The 23,399-nt window shown below is 47.8% G+C and overlaps 1 protein-coding gene across 8 annotated transcripts in view; it reads right to left on the bottom strand.

Moving 5' to 3' along the window:
- Positions 1-92: 92 nt before the first annotated feature.
- The window catches only part of LOC105027779 (peripheral-type benzodiazepine receptor-associated protein 1), a 99,787-nt gene continuing 76,480 nt past the window's right edge, over positions 93-23,399 (bottom strand). For 2 of the 8 annotated variants that reach the window (XM_034293534.1, XM_034293539.1), the window contains 14 exons: positions 22,834-22,985; positions 22,024-22,695; positions 21,534-21,899; positions 18,881-19,036; positions 16,201-17,046; positions 12,985-13,087; positions 10,633-10,775; positions 9,864-10,032; positions 7,369-7,437; positions 6,721-6,879; positions 5,966-6,078; positions 5,670-5,741; positions 3,027-3,161; positions 93-1,850 (listed from right to left, as the gene is read on the bottom strand). In XM_034293534.1, coding sequence (XP_034149425.1) covers positions 1,539-1,850; positions 3,027-3,161; positions 5,670-5,741; positions 5,966-6,078; positions 6,721-6,879; positions 7,369-7,437; positions 9,864-10,032; positions 10,633-10,775; positions 12,985-13,087; positions 16,201-17,046; positions 18,881-19,036; positions 21,534-21,899; positions 22,024-22,695; positions 22,834-22,985 — 3,467 coding nt within the window. In that variant the 3' untranslated portion in view covers positions 93-1,538. Of the gene's footprint in view, positions 1,851-3,026; positions 3,162-5,669; positions 5,742-5,965; positions 6,079-6,720; positions 6,880-7,368; positions 7,438-8,354; positions 8,395-9,863; positions 10,033-10,632; positions 10,776-12,984; positions 13,088-16,200; positions 17,047-18,880; positions 19,037-21,533; positions 21,900-22,023; positions 22,696-22,833; positions 22,986-23,399 lie in introns of those variants that run through there. The other 6 variants (XM_034293536.1, XM_034293535.1, XM_034293537.1 and 3 more) reach the window with 6 other exon arrangements.

Below are 23,399 nucleotides of genomic sequence, written 5' to 3'. Positions count from 1 at the left end.
GGACCAGAAAATAGAAATTGCATGCTCTAATCTTAACCATTTACCTAACCCTAATCTAATCCTAACCTCAATAAAATAACATGTATGCCTAAACTTTACCTAGATGTAATGCCTAACCTTAACCCTAAACTTAACCAACAAGACCTGGACCATAAAAGAAACCCCAATTCTAACTCTAAAATGAATCGTAAGTTTGACCCTGAACCTAAAACCTGAGCTGAAAATTGACTTTTGCCTCATGGGGACCAAATCTTTTCTGGTTTTACTATAATCATGAGGACATTTGGTCCCCATGAGTATAGTTAGACCTAAAACACAGACACACACACACTACTATCTTTGTGGGCCTCCCATAAAATATTCCCACTTTAAAAACAATTTAGCTTTCCCTTTCCATTAACCCCAGACTCCAAAATGACCTTTTCTCTCATGAGGACCGGCAAAATATCCCCAAGGCAAACACAGGTTTAATTCTCATCATCAACAGTCTCGCCTTTTCTACACACTTCAGGAAGTGTTTTAAAATAAAATAAACCATACATAGCACTCCTAAACACAGAGATCTCTAAAATAAATAACATGGTTGTCAACTGAATTAAATAGACACAGCTGTTGTTAAAGAGATAACTTCCACTCAGCTTTGAAATGAATAACTTGTGAAAGACTGTGTGCGATTAAAAACAGAGTTACGATCCTTTTAAAATAAGACATAGGGAATCACTGACCCACCTGTATGAGGTGTGAAATACATGTACAACAGATGTTTCTGATCAATGACAGATGAAGAGACTTAACAGTGTTGGACATCTGATGGTGGTTTGATCCCACTGTGGTCATTAGGCCTCCTGTCAAAAGCCCTGTTCACACCTGGTCCTAATGTGTAATTTACCCCGATCTTATCCACATTCTAATTGTCGAGTAATAAAAGACGCATTGTGATCAGAACCCATGAGTGTAAACAGACAAGATCAGGTTAAGATTGGGACAAAGGACCCGTTGAAACCAGCCACAGACAAACAGGGCTTTAAGAAAGAGTAGAGCAGCAACGTTAAATCTGATCAACTCCAAGCAGATCCGATCTCCCCCAGAGACACCGTCCAGATTGACTTAATGTACACACTCTCACAGACAGAGCACGTATCAATTCATCGGTGTGCATTCAGAGGAGTCTGTTAGCGCAGCATATGACAGCAGGTGAAAAGCATTAGCATGCTTGTTAGCATGCTCTCAGCTACGCTGCCACGTCTTCTACAGGACAACGACCAGGTCTGAACACAGCATCTTCCCAGAGTAGTGTACTTCACAGGGAATAGGATGCCTCTGATGCCTGACCACTGGTCTAGTAGGATTAGAAAGGAAGCCAATTGAAGATGTGAATACCGTCAGCCAGGGCCAGGCTAGTGTATTGGTACTTACTGAATAGTGAAGCTAAACTTACAACACGGACAGAGACAACAGCAACTAGAACCAAAAAGCTACCAGCAAAACATCTACAAAGTGCTTGGAACAAAAGTGTCAAGAGTTACCAGGCTCACAATTCAATCCTTCTTGTTGGATCCCAGCTTTTTGAAAAGCTTCTTCCCTTTGGAGAAGAAGCCTTTCTTTTTCTTCCCCGGGGGGGACGTGCCCCTCTGGTCTGCCCGGGAGGGGCTGTCCTCTTGGACGTGGGGTGGAGGGGTGCTGGGGGTGGCTTGTCTCGGGGCTGGGGTGGGGTGGATCGAGCCAGGGTCCGCGGAGGACGGATCCAGACGTTGGGTTGGTGTTGGGACTGGGCCACTCTGGCCTGTGTTTAGTGTTGTGGGGGGTACCTCCTCTGGTGTGGGCCGGTCCATCTGGGGGCTCGGGCTCACCTGGTGTTAAAACACAAACAGAGTTCGACAATATGACCCTCGGATGACGCGTGTTTGTTTATGCAATAAACCGACTGACATAACAGTCAGTCAGCAACGCAAAAGGTTAAAAAGGAATCTGGGAGTTCTGAAAAATCCCGGAAGCCAAGGGATACGGGAGAATGAGTACCAGTCTGTTTAGCCCTCGTTCCTGTCTGTCATGGAAACCTCTGAGTTTGCTAAATGGACTGGTACTTAGGCCAGTTGTTCAGAACTCTCAGTCCATCAGTCCACTAGCCTGGGCCTGTTCTTGTGAACACTGGGACCCAAAAGGCAGGAGACCACACATCTGAGGAGACTATTAAAAGTACAGGTAGGAAGGTACTGGTAGGGGAGTACTAGTTGGAAGGTACTGACAGGAAGGTACTGGTTGGAAGGTACTGGTATTGGTAGGAAGGTACTAGTATTGGAATTGGTTGGAAGGTACTGGTACTGACAAGAAGGTATTAGTGCTGATAGGAAGGTACTGGTATGAAGGTATTGGCACTGGTAGGGCATTACTGGTACTGGTAGGAAGTTCCCAGTAAGGTAAACAGCAGCACAGCAGGAGTAGGGGCACTAGTTACTAATACTCTGTAGGTGTTCCCCTCAGAGACACTTACGCTCAAGTCTTAAAGTGCACTGTTCGTTTTTGCTTCTGCAGAAGGCCATGCAGGAAACAGAAGGACAATATAAATGCAAAAACAGAACAGACATGATAGCCACAAAACCAAAAAGAAGTAGTGACCAGACCAGTGAATAAAAAAAAAAAATCATAGATTTACTAAATAAAACATGAAAGGCAGATCATCAGGAAAAGGGTCAAGAACACTAGCAGTATTCTGCAACATGCAACAGCTGGGGCTGAGGTAAACATCTAGCCATCTATTTCATGTTGTTCCTTGCTCTTGGTTTACTAGGCAGGGTATCTGTATAAAGACTGACCTATGCTTATGTAAAAATGGCTTTAAAAAATAAATGTGATTTTAACTGACTTAAGCAAAAACCAACAGCCTTTTTCAAAATGTGGACAGGAAAAATTTCTCAATTTGTCACTTATTTTTTACTACATTTGACAACAGTTTGGGCAAATGTTTGTCCCTGCTATATAGCTAATTCAGAAACATGCACACACACCACACAGCATTCTGAGTGTACCTGTGATTCTCTCCTGGGCTGGGACACAGGCTGGGGTGGAGGCTGAGGGTCAGAGGAAGGACATTTCCCAGCAGCCTCTGGGGCAGCTTGAAGGAAGTTAGATGGGACCAGGCCTTTGTGTCCATTTAGGTCGCCCTGCAAACCATACACAGCTCGTGTTTAACCTTTGACCCTAGTCTGTTCATCAGTTACGTATGTCAGTCATCTTCCACAGCATCAACAGAATATACACAGTAGCAGTTTAGACACACCTACTCATTCAAGGGTATTTGTTTATTTTATTTTTTTTCCCACGTTGTAGAAAGATAGTGAAGAGAGCAAAGAGAAAATAACTGAAGGACACAAATAATAATAAGAGACTTGCTCGAGCCAAGGAACACGATTTGAGATTGTCTTTGTGAGTGCTCTCAACCAGCATGGCCACCATCAAGGCACACCCAGCCAGCATGGCCACCATCAAGGCACACCCAACCAGCATGGCCACCATCAAGACACACCCAACCAGCATGGCCACCATCAAGGCACACCCAGCCAGCATGGCCACCATCAAGGCACACCCAACCAGCATGGCCACCATCAAGGCACACCCAACCAGCATGGCCACCATCAAGGCACACCCAACCAGCATGGCCACCATCAAGGCACACCCAACCAGCATGGCCACCATCAAGGCACACCCAACCAGCATGGCCACCATCAAGGCACACCCAACCAGCATGGCCACCATCAAGGCACACCCAGCCAGCATGGCCACCATCAAGGCACACCCAGCCAGCATGGCCACCATCAAGGCACACCCAACCAGCATGGCCACCATCAAGGCACACCCAACCAGCATGGCCACCATCAAGGCACACCCAACCAGCATGGCCACCATCAAGGCACACCCAACCAGCATGGCCACCATCAAGGCACACCCAACCAGCATGGCCACCATCAAGGCACACCCAACCAGCATGGCCACCATCAAGGCACACCCAGCCAGCATGGCCACCATCAAGGCACACCCAACCAGCATGGCCACCATCAAGGCACACCCAACCAGCATAGCCACCATCAAGGCACACCCAACCAGCATGGCCACCATCAAGGCACACCCAACCAGCATGGCCACCATCAAGGCACACCCAACCAGCATGGCCACCATCAAGGCACACCCAACCAGCATGGCCACCATCAAGGCACACCCAACCAGCATGGCCACCATCAAGGCACACCCAACCAGCATGGCCACCATCAAGGCACACCCTACCAGCATGGCCACCATCAAGGCACACCCAACCAGCATGGCCACCATCAAGGCACACCCAACCAGCATGGCCACCATCAAGGCACACCCAACCAGCATGGCCACCATCAAGGCACACCCAACCAGCATGGCCACCATCAAGGCACACCCAACCAGCATGGCCACCATCAAGGCACACCCAACCAGCATGGCCACCATCAAGGCACACCCAACCAGCATGGCCACCATCAAGGCACACCCAGCCAGCATGGCCACCATCACGGCACACCCAACCAGCATGGCCACCATCAAGGCACACCCAGCCAGCATGGCCACCATCACGGCACACCCAACCAGCATGGCCACCATCAAGGCACACCCAACCAGCATGGCCACCATCAAGGCACACCCAACCAGCATGGCCACCATCAAGGCACACCCAACCAGCATGGCCACCATCAAGGCACACCCAACCAGCATGGCCACCATCAAGGCACACCCAACCAGCATGGCCACCATCAAGGCACACCCAACCAGCATGGCCAAAACAATATTCTGCAGACATTTGTCATCCCATCTGGTTTGCACTTAGTGAGACAATCATTGGTTTTTCAACAGGAAAATGATCCAAAACACACCTACAGGTTGTGTAAGGGCTATTTGTAAGTGCTACATCAGATGACCTGGCCTCCACAATCACCTGACCTCAACCCAATTGAGATGGATGAGTTGGACCTCAAAGGGCTCAAATGCTCAGAATGTGTTGGAACTCCTTAAATGCATTCCAGGTGACAACCTCATGATGCTAGTTGTGAGAATGCAAAACTGTCATCAAGGAAAAGAGTGGCCACAGAACAATCTACAATATCAAATGATAATTTTGGAGATATTACATTAACCATGTGTAATTCCATAGTTTTGTTGTCTTCAATATTATTCTACAATGCGAAAAATAGTAACAATAAAGACAAAATCCTTGAATGAGTAGGTGTGTTCAAGCAAGCAAGTTTATTTATATAGCACAATTCGTAAATAGAAGTTATTCAATGTGCTTTACATAGAGAAAGAAAAACAGAATAAAAACAAATACTAGAATAAAAACCATAAAACACACCATAAATCATAATAATAAATAATAGAATAAGAAAATAGAAATATAAAAGCTGTCAGGCTAAGTGTGTGGTTATGTTGAAGTGCTCAGTCATATGCTAATGAAAAGAAGAGTTTTTAATCTGGATTTAAAAATGTATCCATTTGGGGCACATCTAAGATCTTCTGGTAATTTATTCCAGTGTGCAGCATAACTGCTAAATGCAGCTTTGCCATGTTTAGTTTGGACTCTGACCTGAGGTCTTGGAACTAAGAGCCCTGCTTGGTTTATATTCTTCAAACATATCAGAAATGTGAGCACTTACATAGAAGAAGCCATCATCATCCATGTCACCAAACACATAGATGATGTCCCCAGCACTGAAGGTCAGCTCAGCCTGCCGACAGCAAAGACCCTGATTACTACAACACCAAAGTGTCTTCCAACATGCAGCTCCATTAACACACACGGTACAATTGTCCATAACTAGAAAGGACATCACAATATTCCAGCAACAACTTTCTAAATTCATCAAAATGATTTGGTCCCGCCATCATAATGTGAACATACAGTCAAACCACGACCGAAGCATTCCGTCCCAGAGACCAGCTTGGCGCTCACCTCAATGTCGGCGTTGGGAGAACTCTCCCGAGGGTCGTAATCAAAGATGGCCTTCATCCGGCGAGCCGCGGAGCCCGCCACGATCGCTGTGGCGACGCCAGACTGGCTAGGATCTGTCATTCAAACACAGAAATACGGAGTCAGATATATGAAAATACTTCTCGACCCTTTTGGAGTGGCACACCTCGTTCATTTAGGTCTCTGTGTCAGTGTGGTTTCCCAGAACCATGCAGAGCCCAGCAACAGTCAGCAAATCACAGGGATAACAAAGGTTAACATGAGCAACAGAAATGGCCTCTGGGGATGATGTTCTTGGACTACTTCTTAACAGGCAAATTAATGTCACACAAAAAGCATCAGAACAGCTTATTCTGAGTTCACCCAGCGAACGGTCAGTTCAAAAGAGGAGATGCAGGAGTTTGTGAATTGAACTCAGAACAGGACATGACTCAGGGTGGGGACAAGAGAGGAGATGGAAGAGAGGAAATGAATTTGAAGGAGACGGTCGTGATGGTTATAGACAGGCAAACAGGAAATCAATACGTGGCTAATATCTGCCAGTTAGAATGCAGCAGTAATGATGATGTCACGCTTATCCTGTCTAATACGTGCAGGTATTGAGTTGGGGGCGGAGCTGTTAGAGAAAGGTTAAGAGAGGTGGCATCATGATGTCATGCCCAACTCGTCTAGCACATGCAGGCACCCTGGAGGCCCTTCACACTGACGGAGAAACAGACTGACGGTGCATCACCAACCTTGGCTGGAGCAGTCTAAGCTATCTTCCCACAATGCAACAGGCTCCACTGGAGGAGAAGATGGGGGCGGGGAAGGGAGAGAAGAGCAGTTGAAACTTTCACCCTGGACTCCCACGCCACAGAAATCTGCTGAAGGGAAGACGGCTCGTGGAGAGGACGCTGTATAAGCACCGATCAGAGTGAGCAAAACAATGTCAAGCACACAAGAAACCGTGTCTGATACGGTTCCGTTCATTCCGTTCGTGGCCTAATAACATGGCCGTCCTCCCCACTTACGCCACCAGCCGCCTTCTGAAACCCAGCTATGACATCACACGGCAGCAAACATAGCGGGACGATGGGACCAATCAGAGGGGATTCTGGAGGGGCGGGACTTCACAGCAAAAAGTAGCTTCATTTATCAAAGTCCCAGGCCCACTTTTTAAAAAACACACAACAAGCCACACATCTACGACAAATAATGGAATGTTTGACTTGTATGCTGCAAATTGGTACAAATCCCCCCTGATTGATTAGCAAGGAGTGAGTGAGAGACAGACAGAGGGAAAGCAGAGAGAGAGAGAGAGAGAGAGAGAGAGAGAGAGAGAGAGAGGGAAGGAGGGAGAGACCAAGAGGGGAGAGAGAGAGAGCAGCAACAGCGAGACACACCTTTCTTGGAGCGTCTGGGTTTCGGTGGTGGGACAGGGCGACGCGGAAGCTGTGCATGTGAGCGAGTGCCTTAATGGAGTTTTAGAAAGGGAAACCAAAATTCAAACCAAAAAGAACAGACAGAGACGCCAAATGGTGAAGAGGCAGACCAGACAGGAGACAGAATGAAGGCTGTGAAAAGCCATTTTTCAAAAGCACCCGATTATATTAACCAACCGACAGAACCAAGCCTGGGAGAGCATGGGGAAATGAAGGGGCTGAACATCACGGTGGATGGATAAACCAACATGTTGTTTCTAAGCTCCATCTAGTCAGTGTGTTTGCACCCGAACCCAGCGCTTCTTTTAACAGCTAAAGATTCTGCCGCTTCTTTGAAATGAGTTGCATGACACACAGTCGATGAAAAACCTATAAGACATTTGGGCTTGGCTCAAGCGGGGGATGATTACCCTAAAGCAGTCGGCAAACACAAACAAGCGCAAGACAAAACATTAAAACATACAAAGCATCTCAAAGGAGTGTCATTTGTTTAAGGTTTTAAAACATAAAACAACAAAATTACATGATTCATTTCAGACAGTTATCAGTAATTTCATCATTTAAAGTTACCAGTTAATAACAAAGAAAAGTGAATGGCCCTCATTTATCAAAAGTGCGTACACCAAATTTCCAGCGTACACCTGGCGTACACCCAAAACCACGGTGACTTTGAGATTTATCAATATGGACGTTGGCGTACGGCACTCAAATCCTACGCCAGCTCAGGAGGTGGTGTACACACGTTTTGAGTTAGTGCGGAAATGCGCATGTTGAGTTATATGTTCTCATCATTTATGTTATATTATGTTGTTTAATTATGATACTGACTGTTGTATACCCAAAATTGTGCAAGAGTTAATTGTGCGCATGTGTGAAGAGACGGGACTTTTATTGTGACCTGTCTCAAGTAAAAAATGTGTAGCCGTATACTCAGACCCTGCTGCTGTTCCCTCGTGCACTGATGTTATGCCAGTGCAGAGATGTAAACTGAAAATAAAACAGTATTAATAGTTATATTTGGAGTGATCTTTGGTGGATGGATGACAACAAAATATTGCACATGGACATGGCGGAGAGAAATGAAACCTTAACAGCGCAGAAAAGAAAATCCTAACGCACTGACAAACTAAAAGATGTGATATATTATGACCTACTGTAAAAAAAAAAAAAACATAATTACAAACTTCAGTGTTTATTTTTGTGCAACATGGACTTCAAGGTTTCATTTGTGTGACTTTACCAAAGCATTTGACTTGTATTCCTTCAGATGCGAGTCTGTGCGCTTTACATGACGTTTCAGGGTTAGGCCCGGCAGTTGCGCATGGACTGGGTTCAGTAATAAAAGGCTTTGAATTACCAAAATATAATTCAGACTGACAAAATAATAAAATTACATTCTTCTTCTTTTAGACAATAATAGAAATAATAATAACGACATTCTTCTTCTAAATAACAATAAACGTCATTGATAAATATCATGAAATAATAAGACGAATATTACAAATTGTCATGCAGTTATTAATGTGAATGAATAGTACTCCACATCACATCATCATCTTTTATTCCGCTTTTTAAACTGCCAAATGAAACAATTTTATTTCTTTCTACCTCCCTGGTGATCGTCTCAATCTCCACGTCAGAGAAGTTTCTCTTTTTTGCCGTCTTCCGTGTGTCCATGGCGTAAAATGAGGGCGTGGGGGAAGCGGAGACTTGAATATATAGGGGCGTGTTATTCCAATGACGATCGTTTTCAGCCGCGGCATTTATCAAGGGAAGGTGTTGCGTACACCTGGATTTTAAAGGTACGCACAGTTTCATAAATAAGCAAAATCTTACGCCAACATATACGCCCGTTTCTACGCAAGAATGATAAATGAGGGCCAATGTGTTCAAAGAACAGTTTCCCTTGACTAAGAAGCTGAAGTTGCAGTTCTGAGGATTTCCTCCAACAGCTATTTGTGAACAAGCACAGACTTTCACTGTCCTTTCATATAAATCACAGCTGCTTAACAAAGACTGGAAAGATGAGAGCAAAAACACAGCCAGTTCTGCCTCAGGTCACCTTACAAGTCCTACTGGGCATTTTGAATTGGAAGATGGGATTTCATTCAAAGAGATAACAAAGAACCTGCTAACAGGAGTGTTACACCATTTTGTCAGTTAAAATGCTAGGTCCAACCATGATTTGTCTTCCACATTTTACGCCATACAATTGAAGCTGAGCTGCCAAACTGAGCAATGAAGGTCAAATGCCTTGCTCAAGGAAAGAACAATATATAATTTTGTTGTCACTGCGCAGGCTACAGGATTTCGACTGAGGAATCTTTGGGTGACTGTTCAAATGGCAGCCCAAACAGGGGTGCCATTGGTCACTCGGACAGGATGAACCCTGTCGGCATTGGTCGTAAGACGTGCCTGACAACTGAGGAGCAGCGAGTAAAACAGGTTGTGCCTACCCATCCTGTCCATGCTGGCGGCGGTGGACAGGAAGCCCTGTCTCAGGAGCGTTTCCCTGGTCTCCTCGTCCTCCACCTGGATCTCCGAGACCATGTTGCACGGCACGTAACCATGGCGACCGTTGGACTCTCCGCAGTAGAACCCGTCCGGATCTTTGTCCCCGTAGACCTGGACACGGAGGATGGGGACATTGAACACAGGGACACAAGACGGCGGTAGCTGCGCTTCTCTCACTGCCTCGTGAACAGCAGAAACCATAGACAACACAGACAGTTACTGGCAGGCTAGACCCAAAAACCTAGTGTAAAGGATTTCACCACACCCTAAACCGACATGAACCTGGCTTCCCCAGAGGTTACCAGCACCCCCTAAACCGACATGAACCTGGCTTCCCCAGAGGATACCAGCACCCCCTAAACCGACATGAACCAGGCTTCCCCAGAGGATACCAGCACCCCCTAAACCGACATGAACCAGGCTTCCCCAGAGGATACCAGCACCCCCTAAACCGACATGAACCTGACTTCCCCAGAGGATACCAGCACCCCCTAAACCGACATGAACCAGGCTTCCCCAGAGGATACCAGCACCCCCTAAACTGACATGAACCAGGCTTCCCCAGAGGATACCAGCAACCCTAAACTGACATGAACCAGGCTTCCCCAGAGGATACCAGCACCCCCTAAACTGACATGAACCAGGCTTCCCCAGAGGATACCAGCACCCCCTAAACCGGCATGAACCAGGCTTCCCCAGAGGTCTCCCTACCTTGATGATCTGTCCCTCCTTGAAGGGCAGTTCCTCCTCAGCGGCGTCGGGGTTGGGGGACATGTTGACCGGGTCATAAGGGAACAGCGCCACGAAGATACGCACATCGTTTTCCCCCACGGGCTGTGCAGGCTCCATGCTCTCTGCATGACAACACCAACACAACACACAGTTAGCAGAGAACCAAATGATTTCAAACAGTCCGAAAGCCCCCTGGCTTTGCCTGATCTCTCTCGCTCACACACACACACACACACACACACACACACACACACACACAGTAGAGTTTACATCCAGTCCACCCTCACCCCGCTGTGAAATGGTGCAGCCCGGGGGCGTGTCCTTAAGTGAGGTAATCAAGCTAAAGCCTCGGGGCTAAGCCAGTCGGGCCTAAGCTGCTTGAGACAGAAACGTGCACTCATGTTCATGATCCTCAGTCACAGAGGAAGAGCAGAGGGGGGGGGGGGGTGAAGAAAAAGAACCCCAGAGCATGATCCTCTTCACTCCTCTTCATCCACGGATAACAGCCACCCCGGTCTCGCGGGGCTAAAACTCTCACCCAAGAGCTTAAGTGAAATTAAACGTGTTTCATTTGCCGACATGGCCTCAACATCTGGTCTGGAGTGTTATAGGCGCTTTGTCGTGTCGCTACAGTAACAGGATATTACATAATTGTCCCAGCCTGCCCGCGCGGCTAACAGCCTTCGGGGCCATAGTGATCAAAATGACTACCTCCAACAGTGGCTTCCAACCTATGGGCTGTGTCCAACCAGAAGTACCGCACTTTGAAAAAGAAAAGTGTTCAAGTAAAAATTACAACACACACTCCACCGTGAATACTGAGGTCTATAGAAGACGCCTGCTACAACAGCCCACCCATGAAGTGGCCCGCATGTTAGCCTGGACAAACTCCTGCACATTCTCCCTCCACATCTCTCATCAACGGACAGTTTCTGGCCACAGGCCTGCAGCTCCAACCCGGATGTCACGGCGTTGTTTGAGAAGCCCAGGAGGGTATCGGCCTCTGAGACACTCCACCCAGCGTGCCTGGCCGAGACGATCAAACCACAACCATTCCTAACGTTTCCCTGAATAGTAAGCGTACACCTCAACGCCCCTCCACCTGCTTTACAAAGAAAACTACAGCCACAAGTCTCATTGTCTTAGAAGCATTTTTGTTTGCACAGCCCTTTTAATTGAACTGAGTGACACAGAGAATAGCCAGCAAGACACCCCAGCTCTCCTGCAAGTGGAGCTTAGTTTCACTGCTGGCTAATCTAGGTTACTATTTTCATGGTTGTCTCTTCCCCCTGTCTCATGACATGACAAGCCATTTTGGAGTTAAGCTGGTTCTTAGCTCCCCAGCCGCTTTCTCACTCTGTCACCCCCCCCCGGCATAAAACAGGCTGGTAATCTGAATGACTCCAGCAGAGCAGACCAAGTGCCTGGGCAGTACCACTGTGTCTCCACTGTGAACAGCAGACACAGTATCACAGTCCTTCTGAGAGAGAGAGAGAGGGAGAGAGAGAGAGAGAGAGGGAGAGAGAGAGAGAGAGGGAGAGAGAGAGAGAGAGAGGGAGAGAGGGGGAGAGAGAGAGGGAGGAAAAGGCTACAAGACGATCACCCAGACAAATAATATTTCCAGTAGTGTGCAGAAGACTTAGGCACCTGAAAGTCAAACTAAAGTCATTTATTTGCATAGTAAGTGTTTATTTTAATATATATATATTCATTCATGTATTTACATATATTATATGCATATATTTTTTTATTAAAATCCCTACTACCCAAATAAATGGCCTTAGTTAGACTTTCAGGCATCTGAGACTTTTGCTCAGTACTGGACAGAAGAGAGGGAGATATCACCAATCTTTATAAGGAGGCAGAGAGAGGGTGAATATGAGAGGGTGAATATGAGGGGGTGAATATGAGGGGGTGAATATGAGGGGGGGTGAATATGAGGGGGGGTGAATATGAGGGGGGTGAATATGAGAGAGGGTGAATATGAGAGAGGGTGAATATGAGAGGGGGTGAATATGAGAGAGGGTGAATATGAGAGGGGGTGAATATGAGAGGGGGTGAATATGAGAGGGGGTGAATATGAGAGGGTGAATATGAGAGGGTGAATATGAGAGAGGGTGAATATGAGAGAGGGTGAATATGAGGGGGTGAATATGAGAGAGGGTGAATATGAGAGAGGGTGAATATTAGAGAGGGTGAATATTAGAGAGGGTGAATATTAGAGAGGGTGAATATGAGAGAGGGTGAATATGAGAGAGGGTGAATATGAGAGGGGGTGAATATGAGAGAGGGTGAATATGAGAGGGGATTGAAAACCATTGAAATTCTGACCTTTTAGCTGCCGTCTGACCTCTGTCCTGGTCCTCTTAGGAGAGACATCAGGCTGTCCGCTCCTCCCAACAGCAGCCTCCATTAACGGGTCTCTGCCATTCTCCTGGTCAACACATTTACACACATTTACCAACATGGGGACAACGCATTTACCAGCACGGGGACAACGCATTTACCAGCACGGGGACAACGCATTTACCAGCACGGGGACAAGGCATTTACCAGCACGGGGACAAGGCATTTACCAGCACGGGGACAACGCATTTACCAGCACGGGGACAACGCATTTACCAGCACGGGGACAAGGCATTTACCAGCACGGGGACAAGGCATTTACCAGCACGGGGACAACGCATTTACCAGCACGGGGACAAGGCATTCACCAGCACGGGGACAAGGCATTTACCAACACGGGGACAAGGCATTTACCAGCACAGGGAGACAACGCATTTACCAGCACGGGGGCAACGCATTTACCAGCATGGGGGCAACGCATTTACTAAATGGGGACAACACAGTTAATTGCCCTAAAATAGTCCTACTTTTACTAATCCTAACATTTAACCATAGCCTAAGCCTCGCCTGAAGCCTAACCATAACCTCAAGTAAAACCTAACCGTAACCTCAACGCATTTCCCAACACGGGGACAACGCATTTCCCAACACGGGGACAACGCATTTCCCAACACGGGGACAACGCATTTCCCAACACGGGGACAACGCATTTCCCAACACGGGGACAACGCATTTCCCAACACGGGGACAACGCATTTCCCAACACGGGGACAACGCATTTCCCAACACGGGGGCAACGCATTTACCAGCACGGGGGCAACGCATTTACCAGCACGGGGACAACGCATTTACCAGCACAGGGAGACAACGCATTTACCAGCAAAGGGAGACAACGCATTTACCAGCACGGGGGCAACGCATTTACCAGCACGGGGGCAACGCATTTACCAACAGGGGGACAACGCATTTACCAACATGGGGACAACGCATTTACCAACATGGGGACAACGCATTTACTAATAAGGGGGCAACGCATTTACTAAATGGGGACAACACAGTTAATTGCCCTAAAATAGTCCTACTTTTACTAATCCTAACATTTAACCATAGCCTAAGCCTCGCCTGAAGCCTAACCATAACCTCAAGTAAAACCTAACCGTAACCTCAACACATTTCCCAACACGGGGACAACGCATTTCCCAACACGGGGACAACGCATTTCCCAACACGGGGACAACGCATTTCCCAACACGGGGACCATGCATTTCCCAACACGGGGACAACGCATTTCCCAACACGGGGACAACGCATTTCCCAACACGGGGACAACGCATTTCCCAACACGGGGACAACGCATTTCCCAACACGGGGACAACGCATTTCCTAAATGGGGACAACACATTTCCTAAATAGGGACAACGCATTTACCAACGGGGGGACAACGCATTTCCTAAATGGGGACAACGCATTTCCTAAATGGGGACAACGCATTTCCTAAATGGGGACAACACATTTACCAACACGGGGACAACACATTTCCTAAATGGGGACAACGCATTTACCAACACGGGGACAACGCATTTCCTAAATGGGGACAACGCATTTCCTAAATGGGGACAACGCATTTCCTAAATGGGGACAACGCATTTCCTAAATGGGGACAACGCATTTCCTAAATGGGGACAACGCATTTCCTAAATGGGGACAACGCATTTCCTAAATGGGGACAACACAGTTAAATGCCCTAAAATAATCCTACTTTTACTAATCCTAACACTTAACCATAGCCTAAGCCTCGCCTGAAGCCTAACCATAACCTCAAGTAAAACCTAACCGTAACCTCAACGCATTTACCAACACGGGGACAACGCATTTACCAACACGGGGACAACGCATTTACCAACACGGGGACAACGCATTTCCCAACACGGGGACAACGCATTTACCAACACGGGGACAACGCATTTCCTAAATGGGGACAACGCATTTCCTAAATGGGGACAACGCATTTCCTAAATGGGGACAACGCATTTCCTAAATGGGGACAACGCATTTCCTAAATGGGGACAACGCATTTCCTAAATGGGGACAACGCATTTCCTAAATGGGGACAACGCATTTCCTAAATGGGGACAACGCATTTCCTAAATGGGGATAACGCATTTCCTAAATGGGGACAACACATTTCCTAAATGGGGACAACACATTTCCTAAATGGGGACAACACAGTTAAATGCCCTAAAATAATCCTACTTTTACTAATCCTAACACTTAACCATAGCCTAAGCCTCGCCTGAAGCCTAACCATAACCTCAAGTAAAACCTAACCGTAACCTCAATTATCTAACATTTACGCAAAATTTAACTTAGCCCATAAGGCCAAACCTTGAATTTAAAAGGGAGTGCCTACTCCTAAAGATAACCCTAACCAATTGCAGCTTTGCCCTTAACCTAACATTAAAGGCAAAAACATAATTTTTTCCGAAAATGAAAAATTTTAGGACATACTGCTCATTAAATATATATATATAATGGACGTTATATATAGTGAAGTCATTTCATCATTGATTATTAATTATTTCCTAATATACTATTGCACTAGAGGAAATATCATTACCAGCTAAATGCTGAATCCTGCATAAGGTTGCTAGCAAATATGAGACTGACACTTTAACACTTATCTATATTAGTACTTGTTCAGATTTATTTTTATATAATTTTTTATTCTACTGTATTTTTAAAGCCTGCACGGTTAAGGAGATTTCTGGATATCAAGCATTTCATTGCCAATAACGCTGTTGCTAATGTGTAATGACAAATGAACTTGAAGTCAAAAACACAGCCACACACACACACACCCCCAGAGATACACAGACACACACACACACAGACACACACACAGACACACACAGTCGGTTAGAGAGACAGCAGCACATGGACAGGAACGTAAGCTTAGGTTATAAGTAAGATACAGCAGTGCTAAACAGGTGAATAGTGACAGAGGGTCAGACAGACAGTCAAACAGTCAGTCAGTCAGTCAGGCGGATGGACACTAAGTGGATCGGGCACCAGCTAGAGACAAAGGCCTGGTAAAGTGGAGGAGAACCACAGGGTAAAGTGGAGGAGAACCACAGGGTAAAGTGGAGGAGAACCACAGGGTAAAGTGGAGGAGAACCACAGGGCACAGCCGTGAGAACACACCCATTCTGTGGCAGCAGCGTTGATGGCCTGGAGGGCAGGTTTCCCCCGGCGCTGCGCCCCCTCCACCCACCACTCAGAGCTCATCTGTTCCACAACCACCTCCCCTCGCTCCCCGGCGTCGTAGGGCGACGGCTCGTCCTCGTCCGTACCGTACTCCAGGTCGATCTCCATCACCGAGCCCACCGGGGACTTCACCGTGCGGACGGTCTTGCTGACCATGTAGGAACCCGGACGCGGCGCGTGGCCAGGGGCCTGTGACGTCAGCGCGGCGACCGCCATCTGACTCCGTAGCAGGGCCTCCCGTCGGAGCCGGTCCCCGAGCCCGCCCACCAGGGCCACAGTCTCCAATCCGCTGCCTCCCGCGCCACGCCGGGTCTTCTGGTGGGCCCGGCGCGCCCCCGTGTCTCCGCCATGTCCGGGGTGTAGACACCCCTCCTCGGAGGAGCTGAGGCCGTCTGAGTAGCGGACGGTGTGCCGGGGCCGGGCACCCGCCGCGGCCCCAAAACCACCCGGATGCCGGGGCAAAGGCTCTGTGGCTTCGGCTTGGACGCCGTGGTGATGGTGGTGTGGGGCGGGCTGCGGTTGATGCCGCGGCCTGTGGTAGTGGGGGTCATTTGGGTGGAGGTGCGTGCGGACAGGAGACGCTTGGGACTGCCTGGGGTAGCGGCCTTGGTTGTAGTCTCGGTCGAGGCTGTTGTCCTCTTCGTCGGTGACCTCAGGGATGCTGAACAGGTGCTTGTTGTAGTCGCGATGATGATTATGATGGTAGACCTCTGCTTCATGAGGTAGTTTCAGGATCCTCTCCAGAACCTCCTCGTCACTGTCCGGCACGTCCCACTGGTCCGACTGCAGGAATCAGGGGTCAAGGGCCACCGGGGGGGTGTAACATGACGAAGGTACCGGGGTCGGATCGTTTATACAAGTCAGGAAGGAAGTGGAGGTAAGGTGGATGGGTACAGTGAAGGGCAGAAGGGGGAGTTACAGGTACAGAGGAGAGGAGTACAAACGAGACGCAGAAAGGAAAAGAAAATAGAATCATAATGGTGAGTGAATTAAAGAGTGAAAGAGAAAGAAAAATGAAGTAAACGTAACAAAAACAGAAAGCCCCCTCCTCAGCCAGATCAGTTAAACGTGAGTGTTGGGCCGTGTGTGTGTAGATGTGTGGGTTTACAGTGGGGAGAACAAGTATTTGATACACTGACGATTTTGCAGGTTTTCCTACTTACAAAGCATGTAGAGGTCTGTAATGTTTATCATTGGTACTCTTCAACTGTGAGAGACGGAATCTAAAACAAAAATCCAGAAAATCACTATGTATGATTTTTAAATAATTAGTTTGCATCATCTACCAACCAGTAAGAATTCCGGCTCTCACAGACCTGTTAGTTTTTCTTTAAGAAGCCCTCCTGTTCTCCACTCATTACCTGTATTAACTGCACCTGTTTGAACTCGTTACCTGTATAAAAGACACCTGTCCACACACAATCAAACAGACTCCAACCTCTCCACAATGGCCAAGACCAGAGAGTGTAAGTGTAAAGTTGTAGACCTGAACAAGGCTGGGATGGGCTACAGGACAATTGGCAAGCAGCTTGGTGAGAAGGCAACAACTGTTGGCGCAATTATTAGAAAATGGAAGAAGTTCAAGATGACGGTCAATCTCCCTCGGTCTGGGGCTCCATGCAAGATCTCACCTCGTGGGGCATCAATGATCATGAGGAAGGTGAGGGATCAGCCCAGAACTACACGGCAGGACCTGGTCAATGACCTGAAGAGAGCTGGGACCACAGTCTCAAAGAAAACCATTAGTAACACACAAGGTCCCCCTGCTCAAGCCAGCGCATGTCCAGGCCCGTCTGAAGTTTGCCAATGACCATCTGGATGATCCAGAGGAGGAATGGGAGAAGGTCATGTGGTCTGATGAGACAAAAATAGAGCTTTTTGGTCTAAACTCCACTCGCTGTGTTTGGAGGAAGAAGAAGGATGAGAACAACCCCAAGAACACCATCCCAACCGTGAAGCATGGAGGTGGAAACACCGTATTGAGGGGAGGATGGATGGGGCCATGTATCGCGAGATCTTGGCCAACAACCTCCTTCCTTCAGTAAGAGCATTGAAGATGGGTCATGGCTGGGTCTTTCAGCATGACAACGACCCGAAACACACAGCCAGGGCAACTAAGGAGTGGCTCCGTAAGAAGCATCTCAAGGTCCTAGAGTGGCCTAGCCAGTCTTCAGACCTGAACCCAATAAAAAATCTTTGGAGGGAGCTGAAAGACTGTATTGCCCAGCGACAGCCCCGAAACCTGAAGGATCTGGAGAAGGTCTGTATGGAGGAGTGGGCCAAAATCCCTGCTGCAGTGTATGCAAAACTGGTCAAGAACTACAGGAAATGTATGATCTCTGTAATTGCAAACAAAGGTTTCTGTACCATATATTAAGTTCTGCTTTTCTGATGTATCAAATACTGATGTCATGCAATAAAATGCAAATTAATTACTTAAAAATCATACAATGTGATTTTCTGGATTTTTTTTTCTGTCACTCCTATGAAAAAAATGACAAACTTCTAAATGCTTTGTAAGTGGGAGAACCTGAAAATTGGTGTATCAAATACTCCCCACTGTACATGTGTGTGGGTACAGACGTGTGTGTGTGTGTATAGACGTGTGTGTGTTTACCCTGTTAGCTCCAGTAGTGTACCCTCGAGGCAGGGCAGACCCAACAGGGTCAGAGTAGAGGTCGTCCTCCTCTTCCTCCAGGATATCAGACAGGTCCGAGCCTCTACTGGCTTCTGCTGCCCCATACGGAGTCTCCCCCAGTCCACCAGCATAACCCTGATACACAGGACATGAAAAACAGTTACGGTTAGAGACTGAATTTTTACACTCTTTTGTAATACATGGTATTAATCATTGTCCTACAAAACATACCCAGAATAATTAGTTAAGCAATACACCACAATCAAAAAGTAAATGTGCTATCACACAGTCTCTATCTTCAAAGCCTCTATCACACAGCCTCTATCCTCAAAGAGCTCTAGCCTGAATCATCCTCTTAATAAAGAGGTTCTGATCCCTACAGCAAAGATCAGATCTACAGCATTTACTGCTTAATCTGTCAACCCAGACCGACGACGGGTGATCCAATCCTGGAGCTGTGTCTGAGGGCATCGTCTTAGGACTAAAGCACAGAGAGCCAAAGAAGACCCAGGGAAAGCTCACTCAGTAAACATTCTCATAGTGGTATCTGCGGCTCGCTCTGCGCATGCTGCATCTGCCACGGAAATGGACTATGACGTGAAGCGGTAGCATCAACTGAAACGGAGTATGACGTGAAGCGGTAGCATCAACTGAAACAGAGTATGACGTGAAGCGGTAGCCTCAACTGAAACTGAGTATGACGTGAAGCGGTAGCCTCAACTGAAACGGAGTATGATGTGAAGCGGTAGCCTCAACTGAAACGGAGTATGATGTGAAGCGGTAGCCTCAACGGAAACGGAGTATGACGTGAAGTGGTAGCCTCAACGGAAACAGAGTATGACGTGAAGCGGTAGCATAAACTGAAACGGAGTATGACTTGAAGCGGTAGCCTCAACAGAAACGGAATTGCATTTCCATCAGCAGCATGTCAGATATTGAGATAACGGAGATTACAAGACTACACTCACACACATGGCCACAACACACAGTATATGAACAGGTCTGCTCGAGGAGAAATACAGCTTTGTGCTTAGTCATCTCAGTTCACATGTAAACTGACCAAAAAACCATGCTGTTTACCACCAACATGTACATAATGTCACAGAGTCTGCAGTAACCTTCGCTGTGTCATATCTACAAAAGAAAATTCCAAAGCTAACATGGCCACAGGACACAAAGCACCGCTCCCCTGGGCTAATCAGGGTCATTTTGTAAAGGCTGGACCTCTATGACAAGATACCTTGTTTAACCAAGTTTGGTCTAAATCATGCCACTGGTGTCAGATACTGAATGGGTTGGAAAGACTATGCATGTTTGCCAAATCACTCAAACAGATCAAGATACACCCGCTACTGAGTGGCTCATTTTGATGTTCTGGCAGATGTTCCTCTCGAGGTTTCTTCAAAAATGTTGGCCCCTCTCAGGTTTTTTTTCCTAGCCACTGTGCTTCAACACTGTTGTTGCTTGCTCCTTAGGGGTTCAGGCAGGGTGTTGTGTAAAGCACTTTGCGACAACGGGCTGTTGTATGAAGGGCTTTATAAATAAATGTGATTAATTTGATCAATGTTCAGTTTTGAAAGTGTTTGCAAGGCAGGGAGCCAAGTGTTTTACAAGATGAATATCCTTAACCAATTTATTAGCATTTATTTGGCAGACCATGCCAGCACGAATGCTGGTTTGTCGAAAGCGGACATTTGTGGTAATATTGTGGTGAGCAACATTTGCCTATAGAAGTGGTAAATTTTTAGTCAAAGGACACTGAACTAATTTATGGAAAAGACAGAGGTGGAAAAAGTACAATGTAAAAGTACTCTGCTGTGTTCACCAGTTATGGGAATATCCTAAGGAAGAGCTAAATGACCAGGTAAACAGAGATCATAACTAACCAGTGACCTTAATTGATTATTTACACTCTCCCTCTTTATTTCATTAATCACTGGTTTTTAACTCCCTTTATCTGGTTATTAAGATCTTAATTAGATAATTCCCTAAAGTGGTGAACAAAGCCGAACACAGTTGTGCACTTGTACTTCACTTTTTACACCTCTGGTAATAGATTTGAGAACTCTAAGGTAAAACAGGACAAGGGGAAGAGACGTTGCACAGACAGCATTATTGCTTGTTTTAGCGCCACCTTCAAACCAATCAGTGGAATTTTGGTGGCATAACAAGTCGTTCATCCAAATTTAATCACACATACTGTGAAAAATCCTTAGTCCCCTACCCAGGATCAACATTGGGGACAACTAACTAACTAACTAACGAACCAACCAACCAACCAACCAACCAACCAACCCACCCACAAACCAACCAACCCACCCACAAACCAACCCACCCACCAACCCACCCACAAACCCACCCACAAACCAACCCACAAACCAACCCACAAACCAACCCACCAACCAACCCACCAACCAACCCACCAACAAACCCACCAACAAACCCACCAACAAACCCACCAACAAACCCACCAACCAACCCACCAACAAACCAACCAACAAACCAACCAACAAACCAACCAACAAACCAACCAACAAACCAACCAAAAAACCAACCAACAAACCAACCAACAAACCAACCAACCAACCAACCAAACCAACCCACAAACCAACAAACCAACAAACCAACCAACCTTTGGCTGCGTGTCGAAGCCGGTGTCCTGCTCCTGCTTGAGGAACTCATCCATGGACACTAGGCGTGCAGTCGACCGTTCAATGGAGTAGTCTGGTTCTGACTCCAGGGGAGAGGGGGCTTTAGGGGGCCGGAGAAGGTGGGTCCCTTGGTGGTCGCCTGTGGGGTCCACGGGAGCCTTGGTTGGGCTGGGATCGGGCTCGGGGGTGGAAAGGATGGCACGGGAGTAGTCATCCACCGGAAGGAAGTCTGTGATTGACATAACGCTACGTGGAACCCCGGGACTCCCGGTGTCTGCTCGGCTTATCTCCTCTGACGCCGCGGGCCCTGGACCGGGGTTAGGGTTGGTTGGCAAGGTCGCACCCACCTGGGGAACAGACAGCAGTCATTACGGACACATTACCTTACATGACAGTTAACAGAGTGAATGAGTTGGTGGGTTCTAGAGTTCTAGACGAGTGTTCTGGGGCACGTAACACTGTTGAACATACCGTGTTGATGTGAGCGGCTAATGGTAGCATTGTCTGATAGGCCGGCGCTATTGGCGGTGACATCATTGCCTCATACGTTGACGGTACTGGCGCTAACTTGGCCTGATAGGCCGGCGCTATTGGCGATGACACAGTGGCCTTGTGCACTGCCAAGGCGGTCCGAGTGGGGTCCGGAGACTTCGCTAAGGGGTTAGCCCAGGCATCCACGTAGGAGGCGGGGCGCGGAGAGGAGGCCTCTGTGTGGAGGGCGTGGACCGGGGGAGAATTGGCAGACGGCAGCCCTCTGCTGGGGGCCGCGGCTTGTGCGACATCTGCCGGCGGAGGGGCCGCGGCGTAGGGCAACATGGAGACTTTGGCAGCTGAGTTCCCGTGGGAATGTGGTTGGGGCTGAATGGGTGGTGAAGAGGTCAGGAAGGGCGGTGACTGGTGGACGGGGGGTGACCGGTGGACAGGGGGGGGCTGATGGACCGGGGGCGTAGAGGAGCAGGAGGCAGAGGCCTGGCCCGTCATGACGACGGCAAGCTTGGTGGGCACGTTGACCGGCAGTGAGTCGGCAGACTCGCCGTGGGCGGACGTGGTGCGCACGGTGAGCTCCTGGGCCGCCATCAAAGACTGGATCTGAGACGGGCCCATCAGGGCACTGCCCGCCGTGGGGGACGACACCTCCAACACCTGGGGGGAGCAGAGGTGAAGGGTCAGCAGGGTCTTTAGAGGACAGAGCCCCTTACACGGAACACTGACAAAAACACGCATTCAAAACGGCATACTGTGAAAGCAGGTCTCTCTGCACTCAAAAGTGAAAGCGCTCGCCTTTTTGCTGTCGGCGTAGATGGTGTATCCAGTGACACGGACCCCGTTGGAAGACCCGGCAGCATCGATGGTGACCGGTAGCCAGCTGATGAGGGCGATCCCTGGGGAGGGACCCTGCTCCAGCTGCACGTCCAGAGGAGCGTCAGGAGGGCCTGCAACAGGAGGCGTTAAACAGGAAGGCGTTTCATGAATCACCGCCGACCAGAGACTCGTTTAAACGGACATTTCAGGATTTGTGACAGTTATTCTACTTGCGTGTATTTTGTTGACGGCAAGTGCCATAACTGTAAGTCTGAGGAAACAGATTTTAAGTCTGTATCTCTCCCTCACATCTCCAGTAAGTCTCCCTCACATCTCCAGTAAGTCTCCCTCACATCTCCAGTAAGTCTCCCTCACATCTCCAGTATCTCTCCCTCACATCTCCAGTATCTCTCCCTCACATCTCCAGTATCTCTCCCTCACATCTCCAGTATCTCTCCCTCACATCTCCAGTATCTCTCCCTCACATCACCAGTATGTCTCCCTCACATCTCCAGTAAGTCTCCCTCACATCTCCAGTATCTCTC

Source organism: Esox lucius, chromosome 7 (assembly GCF_011004845.1).
Source record: "Esox lucius isolate fEsoLuc1 chromosome 7, fEsoLuc1.pri, whole genome shotgun sequence".
Lineage (NCBI taxonomy): Eukaryota > Metazoa > Chordata > Actinopteri > Esociformes > Esocidae > Esox > Esox lucius.
Note: the sequence above shows the minus strand (reverse complement) of the source record. Positions and strands in the feature narration are given on the sequence as shown.